The sequence below is a fragment of the Vipera ursinii genome (genome assembly GCF_947247035.1).
Source record: "Vipera ursinii genome assembly, chromosome: 3".
Lineage (NCBI taxonomy): Eukaryota > Metazoa > Chordata > Lepidosauria > Squamata > Viperidae > Vipera > Vipera ursinii.
In genome coordinates, this window is record NC_139516.1 from 51942620 (window position 1) to 51964754 (window position 22135).

The 22135-nt window shown below is 39.8% G+C and overlaps 1 protein-coding gene across 2 annotated transcripts; it reads left to right on the plus strand.

Moving 5' to 3' along the window:
• The first annotated feature begins 660 nt into the window (after window positions 1-660).
• SARS1 (seryl-tRNA synthetase 1) lies at window positions 661-16293 on the plus strand. 2 transcript variants are annotated; one of them, XM_083358855.1, is made up of 11 exons: window positions 661-871; window positions 4842-4912; window positions 6894-6974; window positions 7697-7855; window positions 8916-9059; window positions 9347-9502; window positions 10061-10282; window positions 12216-12345; window positions 12626-12783; window positions 13557-13686; window positions 15597-16293. In XM_083358855.1, the coding sequence occupies exons 1-11, from the start codon at window positions 736-738 to the stop codon at window positions 15752-15754; spliced, it is 1545 nt and encodes a 514-aa protein (XP_083214981.1). In that variant the 5' UTR covers window positions 661-735; the 3' UTR covers window positions 15755-16293. The 2 variants fall into 2 exon arrangements, with proteins under 2 accessions (XP_083214981.1, XP_083214982.1); XM_083358856.1 differs by having other exon boundaries at window positions 727-871; window positions 4846-4912.
• Window positions 16294-22135: the final 5842 nt, after the last annotated feature.

The following is a 22135-nucleotide window of genomic DNA, read 5'->3' on the forward strand; positions in this document are numbered from 1 at the left end:
TGCATTTTGCACCAGTTGGAGCCTCCGAGTGGACTTCAAGGGCAGCCCCATGTAGAGAGCATTACAGTAGTCTAGACGAGAAGTCACGAGCGCATGAGTGACTGTACACAAGCCATCCCGGTCTAGATAGGGTCACAACTGGTGCACCAGGCGGACCTGGGCAAAGGTAAAGGGTTTTACCCGCGTGCCACCCATTCAGCTTTGCCCGGCCACACTCACCACCAGAAGCAATTTGGTGTGAGTTGCAGTGTTTTGAGGTCAGGGCGACTCATAAGCTTTCACGAAACCATCCCTCAGTTTGTCCATTCCCAAGCTTTGCCTAAACCAGGGGTCGGCAACCTCGGCTCTTTTATGACTCGTGGACTTCAACTCCCAGAATTCCTGAGCCAGCACAGCTGGCTCAGGAATTCTGGGAGTTGAAGTCCACGAGTCATAAAAGAGCCGAGGTTGCCGACCCCTGGCCTAAACCTTCGCCCCAGAAAGTGTGAAGCCGCTTTATCGATAAAGCGGCTCCCGTGTCCCGGGAACGGCCCAGCTCCCCCTCACCACGCCCAGGCAGGGAAATTCTTTCAGGCGCGCGCGCGCGCGCAGTTCTCTGCCTCTGCGTCTCTACTGCGCAGGCGCCCTTTTGCTCTCGTCCTTGCCTCTTCGCGTTTTGGTTTTTTTTTTGTCGCCGCGGCTCCCCTCGGGCTCCTGTTTCTTTCCTCTCCGCCTCGGCGGCTCTCCTGCGCCGCCATGGTGCTCGACCTGGACCTTTTCCGCGCTGATAAAGGCGGCGACCCGGAGCTCGTGCGAGAGATGCAGCTGAAGCGCTTCAAGGACCCGGCGCTCGTGGACGCGCTGGTGGCTGCCGACGGGGCCTGGAGGAGATGTGAGTGAGCAGTTGTGTGTGTGTGTGTGTGTGTGTGTCGAGGCTCATTTTCGCGGCGGGGCTTGGACAGAGAGCGTGTGGGTCTGGCGTGCCTTCCTGCGCGCTGGCCGGTCTGCTTGAGCGTCCCCATTCATACGTCTGTCTGCTCCTCCCTTCCGCTTTTAGCGTCTCGACAGCCATCTGGCTTGTTGTCCCTTGGTGGAAAGGAGGAATCTGCTAGCAAAATCAGGGCCGCCGACTTTCCGGACCATGGTGGCCGCACGTTATTTTTAATGGTCATGTCCAGGGGTCTTCATTCAAACTTGGCCCTTTTATAACTTGTGGACTTCAACTCCCAGAATTCCTTAGCCAGGCACGCTGTCTGAGGAATTCTGGGAGTTGAAGTCCACAAGTCATAAAAGGGCCAAGTTCGAAGACCCCTGGCTCATGTCAGTGGCAGGATCGCGTGAAGTGGAGGGGCTCGCGTGTTCCTGTCCTGCTTGTGATCCTCCCCCCCCCCACCCCGACATCTGGTTAGGAACCTGTATCTTGTCCACATGGGCTGCCCTTACGCTTTCTTTGCTTACATGTGAACGCGGCCCAATACATAGTATCTCCTTCCTCTCTTAACTTTATTGGGGTAGGCGTCCCTTAGTAGCTGGTTTCTTGCAATGTAGAGTGTGCCCATATTGTTGTAAAATCTCGAAGGAAAACAGATTTAAAGTCAAGCTTTGTGAACAAAAGAGTACAGTAAACCAGAAAGTTTGGGAGGGGGGAATTTAGCTTCTGCTTGGAATTTCCTAGTTTCTCTGTAATCTACAGAGATTTTTGTAGAGAATTTTTTTTTAATTTTGTCATGAGAATTGTATAGTGCAGTGAGCCCCCTCCCCTGCAGAGTAGTTTATGCCTTATTTTTCAGCATTGCAGTGCTTTTTAAATTGGCACATTTACCCTATTTGTCAGTAGTGCACACAGTTCAGGTACTGGTGCAGCTGAATCTGATGCAATCCTGCTGTATTTGTCATCACCCTGGAAAATGACTTCTGGATGCTGCAAATACCCACCTTATAGTTTCATTTTCTGTTTGGCAGTGCTGCTTTGTTTCTTACAAGGAAAAGGCCTGTATTTTGGGGTTTGATGTCCTTTGAAAATGCATCATTTTATACCCATCTCTGAGCTATCTCAGGGTGCTAGAATGCATAATATATAAATATTTTAATAAATATTTTTAAAGACTTAAGTAAAAGGCTTTAATGTAAGATATTCTAAGGAGTAGGACAGAATTAGGTTTGGATCTATTGAATCAGCCTAGATTTGGTGTAGGACAGGGGTAGGCAACCTTGGCTCTTTCATGACTCATGGACTTCAACTCCCAGAATTCCTGAGGATTTCTGGGAGTTGAAGTCCATGAGTCATAAAAGAGCCGAGGTTGCCTACCCCTGGTGTAGGATGAGAAGCCTAGAAAAGTAACTCCACCTTTTTCTTGCTCTTGGCAGCATGAGCCACTAGGGGCTTTGGAGGTGATAGAATTAGAATTCAAATCAATTAGAATTCCATTGTAATGCAGTAGTAGAATGAGAACTTCAGGTTATTTTTATTGTACATTTTTCCAAGCCATGAAAAACACCATTCAATTGAAAATGAACTCTATTCAAAAATGGAAATAGTTTCTTTCAGTAAGAATAGTCCTCTGTATTTGTAGGTTGGTCCCACTTTTTGGCATAACGAAACAGCTGCTTTTGGTGGTAGACTTAATTAGGCAGCAAAACAACAATACATTTATATGCTGCCTGACTCTTACAGCACAGTGTGCTGTGTTTGTAGTATCTTCCTGCATAGGCAATGGCACAGCCATCTTGCAGTGTATCCCTTTAGCCATTTCAGATTGATTGAAGCCAGCAGGGCAATTGTCCAACTGGCCAGTAGATATATCGGAAAGTGCAGAAGCATGAAGCAGATTCCTTGGAGATGTTGGAGGAGAGATTTATATGTGCCACACAGCACATCCGGGATCCTTCAATCTAGATACCACTGTCACATAATAGAAATAATAGTCCATTCGCACTATCAGTGTAAGATTTAGCTACCAGTCTTCAAAGGCTTTTATCAGTCTTATGTCTAAGCTTGTGCAAAAGAGATGCAAGTGAGGCAAAAGCCAATATGTTTTTTTAATTATTAGTATAGTTAGTTCTCAACTTAAGACCACAGTTGACCACAGAATTTATATTGCTAAATGAGAAATTTGTTAAGTGAGTTTTGCTCCATTGTATGACTTTTCTCGCCACATTTGTTAAGTGAATCACTGCAGTTAAATTAGTAACATGGTTGTCAAGTGAATTTGGCTTCCTCATTGACTTTAGAAGGTCACAAAAGATGGTCACATGACCCCAGGACACTGCAACTGTCAAATATGAAACAGTTGTCAACAGGCTGGATTGGATTTGATCAAGTCAGTTATGATTTAGATTACTAGTAAAAAGGCTTGATTTAAATCAACTCAATTTGATATAAATCAACTCGATTTGATCATCTTTAAATCAACTCGATTTAAATCTATCTATTTAAGTTATTCTCCAAAGCGCCCGAAGGCAGGATAAGAAGCCACGGATGGAAACTAATCAAGGAGAGAAGCAACTTCCTGACAGTTAGAACAATTAACCCGTGGAACAACCTGCCTCCAGAAGCTGTAAATGCTCCAACACTGGAAGTTTTTAAGAAGAGACTGGACAGCCATGAGCAGGGGGTTGGACTAGATGACCTCCAAGGTCCCTTCCAACTTTACTATTATGATTATTATTAAATCATAATTTTTAAAGAACAACTGTCATCTCTGTCCCACAGCGACTCCTCCTCTGACCTGCTGTTGACTCACCGACAGTCCTATTCACTTTAATGGGACGGCTGGTGATGCGGCAGTGGCACAACAAGGTGCGGACAGCAGATGAGTGGATGCCCACTAACAGGCACTGCCATGATGGATCTGAAATGACAGGTGCTCTTTAAATGTAAGGACTCGTTCTTGCTGATAGTTAGAATCTTTAATATTATTATTTGCAAACAAAATGAATGTTTCCTATTTAGAATAATAAGTTGTCTGGTTAGTAAAATAGTGATATCAGAACTGATTTTAGGTTAATAGGCTAATCACACATAGTTGGAGAACTACTCAAATTCTTTTATTTAATTAAAACACTTAGAGCCTGGTCCATACAGTTTTAGTGTCCATAGATTTGCAAAACAATGGGATAAAGCAATATTCCTGAACTCTGTTTTATGATTTATCTCATGGTTATTGTGAAATTGTTTGAGTGCACCAATGCAGTGCATCTTATTTGAGCTTGCAGAGCTTGGATTCATTGAATGAGTTTACCAAAAATGTAAATAGTGCAGAATATTCAGCCTCATGCTACATAAATAAGCTCCATTTTATGCTGAATAAACTAAATTATTAATGTATTTTAAATAGAAAACTATATTTAGGCAGATTTTTACTCCAAAAGCATTTTATTAAAATAAATGATAAAAATAAAAAAGCTGATTTAAATTTAAAAAAATCCATTTTTTAAATTTATTTTTTTAAATCATTGATTATTATCCACCCTGGTTATCAAACATCCAAATATAAATCATGTGACCATGGGGATGCTGCAAGAGTCATAAGTGTAAAAAATGTGGTAAGTCGGTTTATTTCAGTGCCATTGTAACTTTGATCATTAAATGAACTGTTGTACATCATGTCAATGCTGCTAACATCGAATGTTATTGCTTGACACATCAATTATCTGTATTGTTTACCTTATGTGCAGAAAGAGCTTTTCACTTGTATCAGAAAATATAATTTTCTAATATTTTTGCAGTACTTTTCTCCATCTGTTTGATGAATGTACTTAATTGCCACTAATAGTAATACAAAAGGTGGATTTAGCATTGTATTGGAAAGTTTGTCCTTTAAACATCAGGTTTTGTAAACTTTTTGGTGCATTTCTTCTAGGCAGATTCCGGGCAGACAACCTGAACAAACTGAAGAACTTGTGCAGCAAAACTATAGGAGAAAAAATGAAGGTGCAATACATTCTATTAAAAGCAAAAAAAAATTACCTCATTGAACAGAATCATAATAAATTGAAGTTGCATGCTCTGGTTTTGTTTATCCAACCTTTTATACATTATTACAGGTGTGTCAAACTCAATTTCATTGAGGGCCACATCAGCATTGTGATTGCCCTCGGGGCCAGGAGGGTATGGCCAGGGTGGGCGTGGCCTACTGGGTGGGTGTGGCTAGAGTGCGTATGGCCTACTGGGTGCTGGCATCAAGGCATCAAGGGTGCCTATGGGAGCCTGTGCAGGAGTGGGACAGATCTGAGGGTCTCTGGCAGAAGGAGGGTCTCTGGGTCAAGGCAGTGGGCTGCATAAAACCACTTCACGGGCCAGATCTGGCCCCCGGGCCTTGTGTTTGACATGTCTGCGTTATTATGTGTGATTAACTTGCTAAACAGTTGTAAAGGATGGATTGGAACCCCCCATCACAGGGGTGTCAAACTCAATTTCATTGAGGGCCGCATCAGCATTGCGGTTGCCCTCAGGGGGCCGGGTGGGCGTGGCCAGGGTGGGCGTGGCCAACTCAGTGGGCGTGGGTAGAGTGCATGTGGCCTACTGGGTGGGCATGGCCAGCTCTGGCATCAAGGGTGCCTATGGGGGCCTGGGCAGGAGTGGGACAGATCTGAGGGTCTCTGGCAGGAGGAGGGTCTCTGGGTCAAGGCAGTGGGGGCCGTTCCCTCACTGTTTCCAGGATGGCTTTGGGGGCCACATAAAACCACTTCGCGGGCCGGATCCAGCCCCCGGGCCTTGTGTTTGACATGTCTGCCCCATCAGATGAATGTAGTCTGTGAAGCTTTCCATTTTACCTGCTGATGACTAGCGGTCCTCTCCATGTCTTAAGGCAGAAGTAGGCAACCTTGGCTCTTTTATGACTCGTGGACTTCAACTCCCAGAATTGCTGAGCCAGCTTGGCTGATTCAGGAATTCTGGGAGTGGAAGTCCACGAATCATAAAAGAGCCACGGTTGCCTATCCCTGTCCTAAGGGGAAGGAATAGTTGTTCCTTCTCTCTTGATGCATAGAGACAGGGCCCTGAAAAGAACAATGTTTGTGTGGTGATATAATGTGTCCTCAGGGTAGAATCTTAGGTAATCCAATAAAGATTTCCTACTATTCGATTAGCAGAGACATTTATGCTTAGCAGGTGGTATATGAACTAACAGTGGGGGAAAGTGGCACACTTGATTTATGGACATGACATACACTATAAACATTTGAAAATGAACATACCGAAGCAGCTGAGTGGAATTCAGTGTTATTTTTCCAAATAATAAAAACAGTGATCCCCCCCCCCCCCCCCGTTCTGAAATAGAAACCATCTGATGGTTCATTTTGTCTGGAATGAATGATTTAGTTTAGTTTAGTTTACCACTTGAAGTCCATTTTGCAAAGAGAGATGAGTGGGAACAATGCTTAGCACTGAGAAATTCTTAATCCTTAGAAATGCCTTTTTTAAAAGAATTGGTTGTCTTCCCTTCATTTATTGATAAATACAGAGATGAGAGCCATGGGGTTTACAGCAAATAATGCTAGACGATATGCTTTCATTAGACTATTAGGCTTTAAGAGTTGTCAAAGCTGCAGAATTTGCAAAAGTGAAGTAATTTAGTAAGAATTGAGATACAAAGGCCTGAAAAGTTTGAAATAAACCCATCTATATTTTTCTGATAAATATGTAAACAATATGGAAACGTGAGGGGGGTAGGGACAAGCAACCATTTTAAAGCCTTTGAATTTTTCTCTTCTTGGGGTTTTATATATTTAGGCAAAGGGCATATTGCCTTTTCCTCATGCCTAGTTTATAATTGTTCAGCTCATACTTTGTCTTGGTAACTTTTTTTTTCTGGAACTCTAGAAATGGAGTTCAGAGGTGTCTTGAAAGCTATCTTTTTCTATTATTTTTTTCTTTGCTGACCTGTTTTTTTTATTAACATTTTTATTTACAGAAGAAAGAACCTGTGGGTAACAGTGACAACATACCAGATCATGCACAAAATCTTGACGAACTCACAATAGACATCTTAACAGTAAGTTCATTTCTTACTCCGTTATTCACTGACTTTCAATGCATGTATTGTATTTGAGAAAGTGATACATTATATGATATAAATTTGGAGAGGGATGTTTGTATAACTTGATGGATTTCTGTTCTTCATGTGTTCTTGAATTTATTTCCATTATTGTGCTATTTGCTTGTGTTTAAAGTACAGTTCAGTATTTTTGGGGGGGTATTCTTCCATTTCTCTTGCACTGTGAGCTGAACTATATTATTTTGATTCACATATTATGCTAACCTTTGGCTTACTTTTGATAGCAAATAAACAATTTACTGAGCTTGAATGATATGCTAAGCCATCTACCATGGCTTATACACCAACATGGTTCCATTCGTAAGATATTAAGACAGGGAAGGTGGAAAATAAAATGAGGGACTTCTGGAAGAAGACTTTCCTATGTATATTCCTGAACGCACCCATGCTACTGCATCTTACTACTGAGCTTTCTCATTCTTGGATTAGTAATTTTACCCATTAGCTCATATATTGTCATGTTATTATTACTATTCAAAGTATGTCAAAATTAGCCTTTAATCACATTTTCCTCATATAAGCCAAGCTCCTTTCTTAATCTCATGTCAGCTAAAATATGATGAACATACAGTTACAGCCCTGCCCTCTTAAAATCCTCTTTTTAAAATCTTCTCTCATTATGATATGCTGACACACCCAGCCATTCTCTTGTGCTTCAGAGTCTTCAAGTTAGCCAGATCAAGAAAATCCGTCTCCTGATTGATGAAGCAATCCTGAAATGTGATGAAGAACGCTTGAAACTGGAAGCAGAGCGCTTTGAAAATCTCAGAGAAATTGGAAATCTTCTTCATCCCTCTGTGCCAATCAGCAATGATGAGGTGGGAGCAGTTTTCATGCCCTGCATGCAAATGTACATTGTGATTGGTTATGGTCAGTTTGAAACAATCTTGAGAATCTAATTTGAGGGGTTTTTTGCACTGCAGTAGTGTGGGCATGACTAATCCCTGGTGAGGAGAATGAGAATTTAATATGGTTTGCATTATAATATCATTCTTCAAAGAAAAAAGCCACAAATATAAAAGTACCAACTATGTACTAAATCATATTCTTATTTGGAATATAAATGGGAAGCAAACTGTGTGGCTGGCATAAGATCAACTCCATTTTGTTTATTTAGATCATTTTACTCTGCTCTTCTGGCAGAAATAAGCACCCAGGGTAGCCCACAGGTCAAGTAAAGATAAGGCAGTGTGGTCCATTGACCTCACAATCTAAAACGTGATCCAGAAAGTGTAAGAAAGATGGAATGAAGTTCACACTGGCGTCCGATGTTGAAAGTGATAAGAGTTATTGTTAGTGGTCGAAAGAGCTGATAGACTGGTCTCTCTTCCTGTGCTCTGTAGCCCAATAGTAGCTGGTAAATAAATTTAAGGGTGAGCAGAAGGTAGTTGAATGGCCAGCAGAACCAGTGTCTAGCAACATCAGTTTTAATATAATAAACTGTTGGATCGGTCATCATTAGAATTTTTAGTAGTTATTATCAGATTGTAAGTAATCACTTGGATTGCAAAATAGTACTTTTTACAAGACTAAATTAGCAATAAGGAATTCCTTTACAAGGAATTCTCCAGTACAGAGGAATCATTGAATGTAATTTTTACTTCCCAGAGTACCCATCATCTTTTCCTATTAGACCAAATTCTGATATCTGTCATCTCTTGATAGTCCTTGAAGCATTCACCACAATACACATAGACAGAGAACTGTGTAATGAAAGAAAGGCTTCTGGCCAGTTTATTAAATGCTAGTGTCCAATTAAATGGAAGTCAGAGTTGCTTTGTGAATAAACAGAACATCTAGTAGGTTTTCGTTTGGACAGATAATGCTTTTTCTTGGTTAGCTCAGTCACACAAAGTATCCTTCTTATCAAATTGGTAGGATGTGGATAATAAAGAAGAGAAAGTTTGGGGAGACTGCACTGAAAGGAAGAAGTACTCTCACGTGGATCTGGTTGTCATGGTGGATGGCTATGAGGGAGAAAAAGGAGCTGTTGTAGCTGGAAGTAGAGGATACTTCCTTAAGGTAATGATTATCGTCTTCGTGAAAAGATGGGAGACCTAATTCCTTCCAGCTTTTGCTAATATAACTCGCAAAAGCTCTCAGCTGGATGTGACTTTGAGGAGTTATACTTCAGCTACAGTATCTCAGGGTGGGAGAGTGAATATGATCCCCATGTGCATTTAAAGTAAACCTGGATGAATGAAGCTTCTACAAATAGGTCTTCTACTTCATTGTAAAAGACAACCTGAATATAGGCGACCTGAGGCCTTTTGAAAGCGTGGTGTTAATCTGTTTCCATTTCGTTGTAGGGACCTTTGGTTTTTCTAGAGCAGGCCCTCATTCAGTATGCTTTGCAAACACTGCTTAGCAAGGGATACACCCCTGTTTATACACCCTTCTTCATGAGAAAAGAAGTAATGCAGGAAGTGGCCCAGCTGAGTCAGTTTGATGAAGAGCTGTACAAGGTAAGATGTGAGAAAAACGGTACTATTTCAGTAGCACTGGCTGTGAGCTTCTAAGACCAGGCATGTCAAGCTGCCGGCCCGCGGACCGGATGCATCATGCCGAAACCACGCCCACCCCATTGTCGGCAATGGGGAAAAAGTCGCGATACGTCACGCTACGTCAGGTGATGTCGTGAGTTTGACATGCCTTTTCTAGACTTATCTTTTTGTTGCTATCTCCGTGGGTGATTAGACTATCCAGGGAGTCATGGGAATTTTTCACATAGTCTGGTAAAACTTTCAATAGGATAATTAGCTGTATATACACTTTTAATTCAAATGTTTACCTTCCTGTTGGAAAAGAAATCATCCTCCTATAAATAGAAGTTTAAATATAAACAAAAAGAGATGGCCCACGTCTAGATAACTAGTGGTCTTAATAACAACATTTTAAATCTGTAAATATATTTGTAACGCACATACTTGAGTTAATTCAAACTTGCATTCATCTAAAGTAGGAAGTCTGTGGATATAACAAGTGTGCTACTGCAGTTTTCTGATTTCCAAATTTCTTCCTAGGTCCTGGGAAAAGGCAGTGAGAAGAGTGATGATAATACCGTTGATGAAAAATATCTAATTGCTACATCTGAACAGCCAATTGCAGCACTGCACAGGGATGAATGGCTGAAGCCGGAAGATCTACCCATCAAATACGCTGGGCTGTCTACTTGCTTCCGCCAGGAAGTAGGCTCTCACGGTCGTGATACCAGAGGCATTTTCCGAGTACATCAGTTTGAAAAGGTAATGCTATCTAGTTTTGGGGGAAAGCGTGTGAAAAAAATGCATGCAGTTTTTCCTTGCAGCTGCCTTCACTTTATAACAGTTAGTAAAATTTGAAAGACCAGAATGCACAGATTGCTCTTTATGCATTCACTACTGTTTCCAAGTCCAACAAGGCAAAGTCAAAATTGTGTTTTAAGAACATATTTCGAAAAGAAAGGTTTGGTAAAAGAGTCATTTCCTAATCACTGGATACTAGTAACACCGCTGAATATTTCTGTACATATAGAATTCAGTCAGCCTTAAATGTCAAAGTGGATTATGTTGTTGATCTTCAACCAACCTCAAAACAGTTATTTAGCCCCTCCCACCCCCAATTTTGTGCCTTTCTAAGTCACGGTCAGTATCATCAGAGCTTATTTAGATTATTACGGAACAGACCAGAAACTTGTTTCTGTTTTCCTTTATTTAAGACTAATAGTGGAAAATGATTGTATGTTGAGTTCTGAGGGACCACTTAACAGGTAGATTGCATATTTCCTTTGACTCCGATATGTTTACTTAACAAGAGGTCCTATTTCCTCAGCTCAGAATACTTAGTTCCCTATTATCCTGTTATCCAAATATATCATGTGCTTACAGTAAAGATCTTGGGTCAGTTACATTTTTTAACCTATTTGCAAATTATTTTCTATACGTTCATGTGATTGTTTGGACCACCCAAATCTGGGGATTTGACCTTGGATGGGATTGCTCTTCCCCATTCAAGGATGGTGCACAATTTGGGAGTCTTCCTGGACTCAAAGTTGCTCAATAGGCAGGTGGCAGTTGTGGCCAGGAAGGCATTTGGCCAACTTAATCTGGTATGCCAGTTTTAATTTTTAATTTAATTTATTAATATTTCTATACCGCCCTTCTCCCGGAGGACTCAGGGCGGTGTACAGGGCAAGAATAAAACACAGAAATTTACAAAAACTAAAAGATAATTAAATACATGCCCGATTAAAATACAATTGATACATAGTAAAAACCCCAATAAAAATGATAAAAACCCCACCAATCCCCCCTCAGGCCAGGCACTCTCCTAGATCGGAATGCCTTCAGACTGTCAATCTTGCTCTGGTCACCCTACAGTTTGAGGTATACATGAGGCTACCCTTGAATTTTCAAATGGTCTAGAATGTAGAAGAGTGGGCAGTAATGGGTATGCCTTGGTATGATTGTTTAACATCTCTGGTTGCTAATTCCCCAGAACAGTCGCTACCACCTTTAATCCAGATTGATTGATTGCATTCTGTTTTTATGGCACACATTTTTAATGTTTAATAGTTAACTTGACAAACCTGCCTCGAGACCCATACTTATAGACTGGAGCAGAAGTTTAATTAAAAAAATTCCATCAGTTCCTCTTAATTGTAGCTATGCTCAGAGATTTCTGTCTTTGTAGTCAGTCTGCACAGGATTCAGTGTTATAATAAGAAATGGAAATGCTTCTTTAACTCAGTGGCAGGTAGAAACCTGTGTCTTTGGAAAATATATGAGGGATGAACACATAACTCAAAGCTTTTTAATAGAATAAAACAATTTTAATAAGAATGAATTTGTGTTTCAGATTCTGTGTATGAGTTAAACATAATATTTGCAAGGTAGTTTATTTCAGTTAAGTGGCATGCTTAATGGTAATTTAGAGTGGCTTGTTAAGGTATATTTTCTTGGGCAGCATATTTTTTTCTTACAGAAATTGCTGATTTAAGTATGCTTATATATAATGTCATTAAATGTCAGTTTAACACCAAGAGCAGTTTCAGATTTTATAACATTCAAATGAGTTAATTTAAATAAGTCCTCATATTCATAATATACTAGTTTCACAGCTGTTCTCTCAGAACAAAATCTGAGTCTCAATATTTTATAGTTTGATTTCTATTTCCCCCCCCCCCCTTTTTTTTTTTAGATTGAGCAGTTTGTCTATGCATCACCGCATGATAATAAATCTTGGGAAATGTTTGATGAGATGATTTCCATTGCTGAAGAGTTCTACCAGTCACTGGGTATCCCTTATCACATTGTGAATATTGTCTCAGGTACTTCTCTCTCAGAATAATTTCTAGTTGTGGGAGATGATTCCATAGTATATACGCACAACATTTCATCATTAACTTTTAATAAAATTAGAAGCTTTACGACTTCTCAAATATGTAGTTGTGTATCAGTATTAATTTTCCAAAGTGAGAAATTAATTTCTCAAAGTGATTAAGAAAATCCTCAGCCATCCTAACATTTTCCTTTTTAGAGGACCAAGAGATTCTTGCCTAATTTTACTTCTACTGATACTACACTAAATGCCGCCTCCTGCTATTGTAGGTTCCTTAAATCATGCTGCCAGTAAGAAACTGGATCTGGAAGCCTGGTTCCCAGGTTCTGGAGCCTTCCGTGAGCTTGTTTCTTGTTCAAACTGCACTGATTACCAAGCACGTCGGTTACGGATACGCTATGGCCAAACCAAAAAGATGATGGATAAGGTATGTTGTGTTATTCAAGCACTTTGGAAGCATTATACAGTTGTCGGTAACCTTTTAGTGTTATAGTCAAAAAGGTTCTGGAGCTGCTTACATATTTTATTATTTAAAGAAAATCTGCAATTTTGCCATAGCATGATGTTTTTTTTCATTCAGCACTTAAGGGCAGCTGCTCCAAATGTAATCATTTGAAATTCTTGTGGTAGAGATGATCTAGAAAGGCTGAAATAAATGTACAGATGCATGTCCAATTTGAATGTTGGCTATTTGCCAGTTTTGTTATCTAGCTTACTATACTAATGGTAAGCTGTATATAAACTGTAGAATTGCTAACTTGGAAAAATAAAAAAAAATTATCATTCAATATTTTAAAGATTATAGAAACTGGGATTTGTAGATTTAAAAAAAAAACATTGGATTATCATTGGTTTTCGATATTACTATAAAGTTTAGAATGAATGAATGAATGAAAGCACATATATGTATACACAGAGCTTTGGCATTTGTAAATAAAATTCTTTGCAGAATGGTCTGCTAGCCAGATATTCTTAATGGGCAATGTTTTCTCTGTGCTACTATATTTTATATTTTAAAGTACTATTTTCTTTTATCTTTTAAATTTGGATTTAACGTGTGAAATTAAGTTTAAATTTATTTTAAAAATAGCGGGCAGTTATTTAAATTACAGCTAAATCCTGGAGATTCAGTAAGGTCTCTGGAAAAATATGTTTGCTTCTTGGGAAATGTATGAAACTTAGCAAGTTTTATTTTCACAGGTGGAATTTGTACATATGCTTAATGCCACCATGTGTGCTACAACAAGGACTATATGTGCTATTCTGGAGAACTACCAGACGGAGGAAGGAATCATTATACCAGATAAATTAAAGGATTTCATGCCACTAGGTAACAATGCTCATTCTCCCGTCCTACCTCCTTTTAGCCTCTGTAACGTTGCTTTTCTTGCCTGAATGCCTATTTTCCTTTCAGGTTAGGGTCTCCCTTTGAAAACTCATAACTCTGACCTTAGAGCATGGAATTATATTCCATGAAACCTGTGTGCTGATCTTCTGCTAAATTGGTACTACAGGTAGTCCTCGACTTAACGGCTCGATTAATGACTGTTCAAAGTTACAATGGCACTGAAAAAAAGTGATTTATCACCGTTTTTCACATTTATGACTATTGTGGCATCCCCATAGTCATGTGATCAAAATCCAGATGTTTGGCAAATAACTCAAAATTTATGAGGGTTGGCAGTATCCCAGAGTCATATGATCCACCTCTTGCGATTTTTCTGACAAGCAAAGTCAATGGGGAAGCCAGATTCACTTAACAGCTGAGTTACTAACTTAACCGCTGCAGTGATTCACTTGACAACTGTGGCAAGAAAGGTAAAATGGGACAAAACTCACTTAACAAATGTCTCAGCCACAGAAAATCTCGGCTCAACCGTGATCATAAGTCGAGAACTACTTGTTTAAGACTGATCCTTGAGAATATTAATCCCAACATGTCTGATGCCAGTACGTTTTGGGAGACTGACCTGAACTGTGTTTCTTTTACTACATTAAACTAAGAAGATCCCTAGGTTTTTTTCCCTAGGTTTCCTGAACCAGAATATTTTAGACGTCGTGCTGTAGTTGTTAGTATTAATTTTGCAGCCAAGGAAATCAGTAGCAAACCAGAAAGTGCCCAAGAAAGCCTGAGAAGGAAGGCTTCACTTAAAGGTTTTCTCCCTTTCAGCTACTTGTAACACTTGCTAGGAAAGAGAAGGGTGAGCTTGGATGCTGCACCTGACCTTATGCTGTTCAACAGCTGGTATTAGGTACCGTATTTTCCGGCGTATAAGACGACTGGGCGTATAAGATGACCCCCGACTTTTGAGAAGATTTTCGAGATTTTTCGTCTTATACGCCGGAAAATACTTACATGCCAGTTGCCAAGTGTCCGACACAAGCCCGATTCAGCCCCGTCTGATGTAGATGGTGCAAAGCCTCCCTTTTGAAGCCCAAAGGGGCTTTTCCTTCCACCCACCCTTTGGAATAAACGCAAGAGCTGCGTTCACATGACACGCTCTTCCAGGCCAGACTCCGCAAACCATGCCAGAAGCCGCAACCACCGCGGGAACTCCAAGTCCCCGCCTTTTGGCAGCCTGCACAACTGAGCGCAATCCGGCTTTGAGAGCACATTTGCAGACAGAGCAGCCGCCACATCTGGAGCCAAGCCTCGCCCAGGAGGCGGTCGGCCAGGCGGGCCCGGAAGATGCGCTGGAGAGCCGGGCTTGGGGCGGCCATGCCGAGGCCGGCTGGCGAGGGCCGCTGCGTGGTCTGCGGGCGAGAGGGGCGCCAGGCCGCCAAGTAGAGATAGCGGGTAGCAGGGCGCGCTCTGCTTATGCTCAGATGCTGGTTGGGCGAGGGGGAGGGGCTTCCTGCCGCTCCCGGGGTCTGGCGTTTGCAAGGGGGAGGGGAAGGGGCTTAGAGGCTCTTGGGAGTGGGAAGGGAGAGTCACGTTGGAGGGGGGACTGGACTAAGGCTTGAAGTTGCTTTGCAAGAACAGGGGCGCTCGATTGATTTATGTACTATTTTCCGGCATATAAGACGACCCCCCCAGCTTTTGAGAAGATTTTCATGGGTTAAAAAGTTGTCTTATACGCTGGAAAATACGGTAGTAAAGTAACTACTTGAAATAGTTTTATATATTGTGGTTTGGGTTTTGTGAAAGGGAAAATACTAATCTGAAAGAAAGATGCTTGGTGATAATCCATTTTGGCATGTTTGTCCATCAGCATTTAATGTACTCTTTATTCTGTCTAGGTCTAAAGGAAATGATCAAATTTGTGAAACCTGCACCTATAGATCAAGAACTTTCTAAGAAGCAAAAGAAACAGCATGAAGGAGGCAAAAAGAAATCGGCTGGTGGAGACTGTGCCCTAGAAGGGAAGATGCAAAGCATGGATGTGAACAGTCCCTGACAAAACATCAGCTACTCTCACTGAGTTGCCCTATGGAGATCTTAAAGCTGAGGGGGGCAGGGGGTGGGGTTGGGGGTCCTTGGGATTAGTTGCTGCTTTTTTTCTGTGTCCTTCCTATGTCAGGAACATGTCACTTTTTCTGTCTCAGTTTTTACCCTCCAGTACAGGAAGATGAAAATTCTCCTAGTGATTATATGTGCGTTTCCTTACACTGTGAAAGTGAAAAGCAGTACAAAAGCTGTTGATTTCCCACCCCACCCCACCCCACCCCCGCCCCATTTTAAATTATGTTAATTATATGTGAGAAAAAAAAATCTAACCAAGCCCAGAATTGCAAATTCAAGCGGAGGAAACAAAACACTGTATAATGTTCATTTGCTTTTAAAAAAATCAGCATATTGAAGTAAGGGGTATAGGCAAATATCAAAAGAGGAAATAAATATAGGCACTTGTGTAATTTTATCATCATGATTTTTGAAACGTCATAGGATTTTCTCTGATTTAGAGGGACTCGGTCAATAAAACAAAGATTTAAGAAATTGGCTTTTTTTTAGTTAATTCTTTCATGTATCTTGGAGCCCCTTTTAATTCTCGCAGTTGCAGAAATTTACGTGGCCTTACAGCAGCTTACAAGATTAAGAATTTTTAGTATTTTCCTATTGGCAATATACTTTCTTATATTGTACTTTGTAGTATTTCTGTTTATGTAATAAATTTATAGGCCACCAATATTATATTTGATGGTCTGAGGGAGAGCTTACTCTTGAAATCATAAGAGTGGTACAAGAGGGAAGATGTCCAGCACTTGATCTTATTTTTTTAGGTAGATCTATAAAATTAAAGGAATGGGAAGTTTATAGAAAACTCATTGTGTATAAAATCACATATCTCAGCATCACATGGTAAAAAATGGGCATGTATGATTTTTATAAACAATGAGTTTTCTATAAAGTTCCAATTCATTTAACTATACTTTGGCTTTCAAGAAATTTTATTTTTCAATAACTTATGGAGGAAGGTAATGGTAGAAATGATATTTCAAGTTTAATTGGTGACTAAACACACAATTTGCCATTAAATACTGAATTTCGGGGCGGGGGGAAATCCACAGGTAAGAATTAAAAAAGAATTGAAAGAAAGCAAAATAAAAGTGCAAAGAAAAAAAAGTGACTTCTGACTTCCTTTACCATAAAGAAATTTAAAAAATACATCAAATTTTAAACTTAACAATAGTCTACATTATTTTTATAATTCCATATAATTTTAATCATCAAATCCCAAACTCAAAATTTCATTTCTCATTTTTTTGTAAAAAATACATAATTGGTTTCCAAGCAGAGATAAATTAGTTGAAGTTTTTGTTTAATCAGAGCGGTCAATTTTACCATCTCCGCCAATTCCCTCAGTTTTTTTAAACTATTCTTCCAATGTAGGTATTTATAAGTTGTTCCACCTATCTATATAGAAGTCTTGCTTCTGTTATCATATATAAAAAACATCATTTACAGCATCTTTCAATTCGGTTGAAAAGAAAAACCTAATTTCAATTGTACATTTACTTTTAAAAATCTAAAGATACAAATTTGATCCCAATATTTTCTAGCTTTTTTACATGGCCACCAATGATAGAAGAACAGAACCTCAGTTTGATTTGATTAATTTCCAACAGATATTTGTAATTCCATTATACATTTTTAACAACTTATCTGGTGGTTTCATGTGGCCCGCGAAGCCATCCTGGAAACAGTGAGGGAACAGCCCCCATTGCCTTGGCCCCTCCTAAACAAAGCGTAAAGTCATCAGCAAATACCTTTAACTTATGTTTCTTTTTTAATGCTTATTTCCACAATTCTTTCATCTTATATATCTATTCGATATTTCAAGAATTAAGATAAATAGGAGAGGAGACATCTCTGTCTTGTCCATTTTTGTATCACAGGTTTTTGTTAGATCTTTACTGACAATTTGTGCTTTCCTTGAAATGTAAATCAGTCTGTCTTAATCCAAGGAAAAAGGGCAGCTAAGACATACGAAGCATAAATAAATTATCTCCAAAGTTCATATAGTTAGTTTTGACTTAAAATTACAATAGAGCCTGGAATTACCGTCATAAGTTGTCATAATTGTGGTCATAAGTTGAGGCACATGTGACTGGATTTGATTTTACTACCATTTTTATAATCGTCATAAGTTCACTGCAGTGGTTAAGCAAATTGCGTGGTTTTTAAGCAAGTCCAGCATATCATACACAGTTTTTGGCAGAAAAGAGCAAAAACTATTGCAAATCACAGTTGTGTCCATGGGCACTCCAACCAGTCATAAATACAAGCTGGTTGCCAAGTGCCTAAAATGCAATTGTGTGGCTGCATGTGGCAATTATAACCTCAAGGACAGGTTGTAAATAGAGTTTTTTGAAGCTTGTCTTTTTGAGTTTACTGTTATGTTATATAAAATAATACATGGAAGCTGTCTCTGCATCCCAAACCTTTCCTATATCTGAACTTTCATATAACTCTAATTCCCTATACATTTTCTGAAGAAATTCTGTTATTATTTCTGCAGGTTGTTCTAATGTTCCCCTCCCCTGTTTTGGCCACTTTTCTGGTAATTGTCAGGCTTGTTTGTTTAATTCTATTCTGATATTTTCAAAAGCACTGTCACCAGAATTTAACTTTAAAATTACTGTCCCCTTTATCTCTTAAACTTCCTTATAACTAATTCTTATTAAGCATTTTGTTAAATATTTAAACCTCTTAAAGCCTTTTTCCTCTCCTTTAATCAAGAATGACAGTTGATTCACCAAATATATTTCTTTTATCCTCCTGCTCAGAAAATCACTCTTTAGCTGTAAATTGATTACATCCGATAGTGATTAAGAAAGTGAGGGTTTTGCCAACCTTGTGTACATAAAGGCTGCATTTTGGCTGTGAGTTTGATTGAAATCCATCCAGCCACTCAAGTTACGAGTTGATTGCAAAACTTCAGTTCCTGCAGATTCCTCTCGTAGTGGCTATTCAGAGTGCAAGTGAGTGATCTCATATCTCTCCTTGTCTGGAGAGAGTGCACTGGTTAGAATTCACCATAATCTCCACCGCAATGCTGACCCTGCACTTCAGGAACATGTAGTCTGCCATAGAAACTCACTTGGGAACCAAAAAGTTATGTGTGACATTATCTCATGCAGGATCCTCAGCAGGTGGCAGCATCTGATCAATTTTGATTGAATTCAGAAAAGTTAAGCAAGGTCAGATCAAAGTTATTTATATATTAAATTTGGAGACTGCCCATCTCACGGAGTGATTCTGATGGGCAACAATTTGGAAATCTCAGCACTGTGAGCTGGACCAGCAAGTAAATAAGGCTGTGTGATTCTCTTCACTGGAACTTAACTTAAAAATTACCTAGATATCTCCATGTAGTCATTAGAAGTGGAGCTTATTCAAGCAAGGGAAATATATTGCTGGCAAATGTCTTTGATGGTCCCAATGGCTGATAAACACAGTCCAGCCATTAGCAGAATATTCTTTAAGTATCACATTTGTATAATCTAGAGGTAGAATAAATAGATCAGTACTGGCAGCACCTTTTAGTCATTTAATTATCTTTTGTGCCCAATAGCAGCAATGCTAGGTTCTGAATATTGAGACAAAAAAAGGGGGATCTTGTTCTCTCCACAATTATTATTTCTGGCAGCTGTGATGGGTTGATGAGTAGCATCAACACAATTTGCAAGTAATTGGTTGGAACATCAGGAAATTGCACCTGCCCAGTTAGCAGCTGCTAACTTGTATCTGCTCTGCATCTGGTAATGCCTCATCCTTATTGCTAACCATAAAAAGCTCCCTCTGTTTCCATTTATGGTGATGGCCAAGTGTTGTTCTCACCATCGCCACATCTCATCTATTTTTTTAAAGGGGGGGATTCTTCAGTTTGCTGATTTCTATTTTTTTATAGTGAAGAGAAAAGTTGCATGGGATAACTAGTGTCATATAGCAAGAAAACCTTGTTTTTTTTCTTTCCACTCTTGAGAAACATTTTAGGATATACAGTGTATGAGTTCTAAATATTTGGAAACATTACCAATATCTTTCTATTATTTTTCAATGCCTGCTCTAGTGCAAGAAATAGCATGTGACAGAAAGAATGGGGATAGTAGTAAAGTACAGCCTTGTTTCATTTAACTTAAGTTTAAGAACATAATGACTGTGGCACACAAGCACTAAAGAGAGGCAATAATGCCTTAGAGTAAAATCATTCCTTCCAATTTTCCTTCCTGGCTTTTAATCTTTTGCTATTATGCTTCTTGGTATAGATGCTTTTAAACCGTTTCAAGGATTATGTTTGTTGTTGATTGTCACTTCTGAACACTTTATGCATATGCTTTTTTACTATTTAAAAGCAATTTTAGCCTCTATCTGGAAAGAAAGCATATAATGAAATCCACACATCATGCAAGTGCACACACATACCAACACATGCCACTAAAAATGCTAGAAGGATTTTGGTTGTACCTGTTTGGACTAACTAATTTTATTAAAAAATTAGATGCATGGTGGTTTTGGCTAGTACAGTGTTTGTCAACCTTAGCAACTTTTAAGAAGCGTGGACTTCAATTTCCAGCCAACATGCTGGGGAAAGTTGAAGCCCACACATCTGGAAGTTGGTCCATACATCTTAAAATTGCCAAAGTTGCCAATTGGAAAACACTGCTATAGACTAACATGGTTCTTCTACAATGTCTAAAAAAACATAGAACCCTATTGGAAAAGAGTCAAAGTAAGTAGAAGCTCTGTCCTCTGCCCTGTTCTATTTCCAATGGACATCAGCTTGAATTATGGGGGACTCAAACTATGCATTCTGTCTGGGACGAGCTCTGTAGGTCTAAAGCAAAAAAAATTAGCTCACTCTCTGAAATTGCAATGTGAAGAATTGAAGGCATATGCAACTCCAGTCACAGTAATAAGCCTTGTACTGTATGTATCTGATACAGATACAGATATGATACGCATACAGGCAATGAATATAAAAGTGCATAAATCAGAATACCCCAGGTGCATTAATAACCACTTCCATACAAGCATTCCCTCCCTCACAAAAGGAAAGCCAGACCTTAGATGTTTTTTGAAAAGCACCTAGGACTGATCTCATGTCTGTTATGCAGGCTGGGGAACTTGTGGGAACTGAAGTGCACACATCTTAAAGTTGCTGTGGTTGAGAAACATTAAGCTACAGTATTATGCTTGGTTGTCAGTCAGGACCCTGTGTTGGTCCACGTGGACAACTGTACCTTCTAGAGACAACTTGACTACTGTGATCATCAGTCTCCTTAATCTTTCTCCTCAGTGAAATCCACTGACCATTTTCTGAGAGAGGTCCTGTTTCACTGGGATTTTACCACAGAATTCTGTTCTTCAGAATCAGGCCTTGACGATGGTTTCCTGAATGATAACCAACACAGGATTTCTGATTTCAGAGACAAATATGAGATGACTGACTGACAACTCGAAACAAGAAAAACAGCAACAAAACCTGCTTTTTCAGTGTGGAGGCCTCCCACACATGGACAGGCAATCTTTGCACAAGCAACAACTGGTCATATGGAGAATCCCTTTCACACATCAAGAGAATTTTTTTCATCACAGGCAGATATTTTCGGGCAGGTTGCCTTGTGTGATTCATCTGGTGGAGCGATGAAGAGAGTCTTTCTTTAATGCCACTTATTATGGTAATCTGGGTCTCACTTTTCCACAATTACAAGTTTTGCCACAGCTTCCAGCCGATGAGTTATTACAGTCCTGCTTTTTACCCTTGTGCCACAAGCAAAAAAGTGGGAGAAAATGGGAATCAGTATCATTTGCCTCTCATTTTTCTTTTGATGGAAATATTTCTGGCTTGCCTTCCTAAACGATTTCTAGCTGGGAAAGTAGTATGCAGGAGAAGGAGAATGTGCAGACTGCCTTGAGAGAGAGGGTTTCTTTCAGACTGCATTGTAAGGCCCATTAAATGCTTGTGCACTTTGAGGGATTGATCTTATTAATTGTGTAGCTGGGTTTTAAAACAAGTTCTGGCCAGTTATTTTGCACATGAAAGAGCAGCTGGTACCCAGAGAGCTAGGGATAGCCATTCATTGGCCATTGGCTTTCCATCCCTCTGACTGAGAGCACTTTTTCCCTGGCTTTCTTTGATCAGCTACGCTGAGGAATAATGCTAAATAGGAAGGAGAACAAAAGGAGCAGCTTGGAGAGGCTCCCATTTGTAATTCAAAAAGCGGGCTTGGAAATTCGCATTCCTGGTTCTTCCAACCCTGGTGTGTGTGTGTGGGGGGGGGGGGGGGCTGGAATTCAGAAAAGGACGTGGATAGGATCTCACCATCTCTAATGA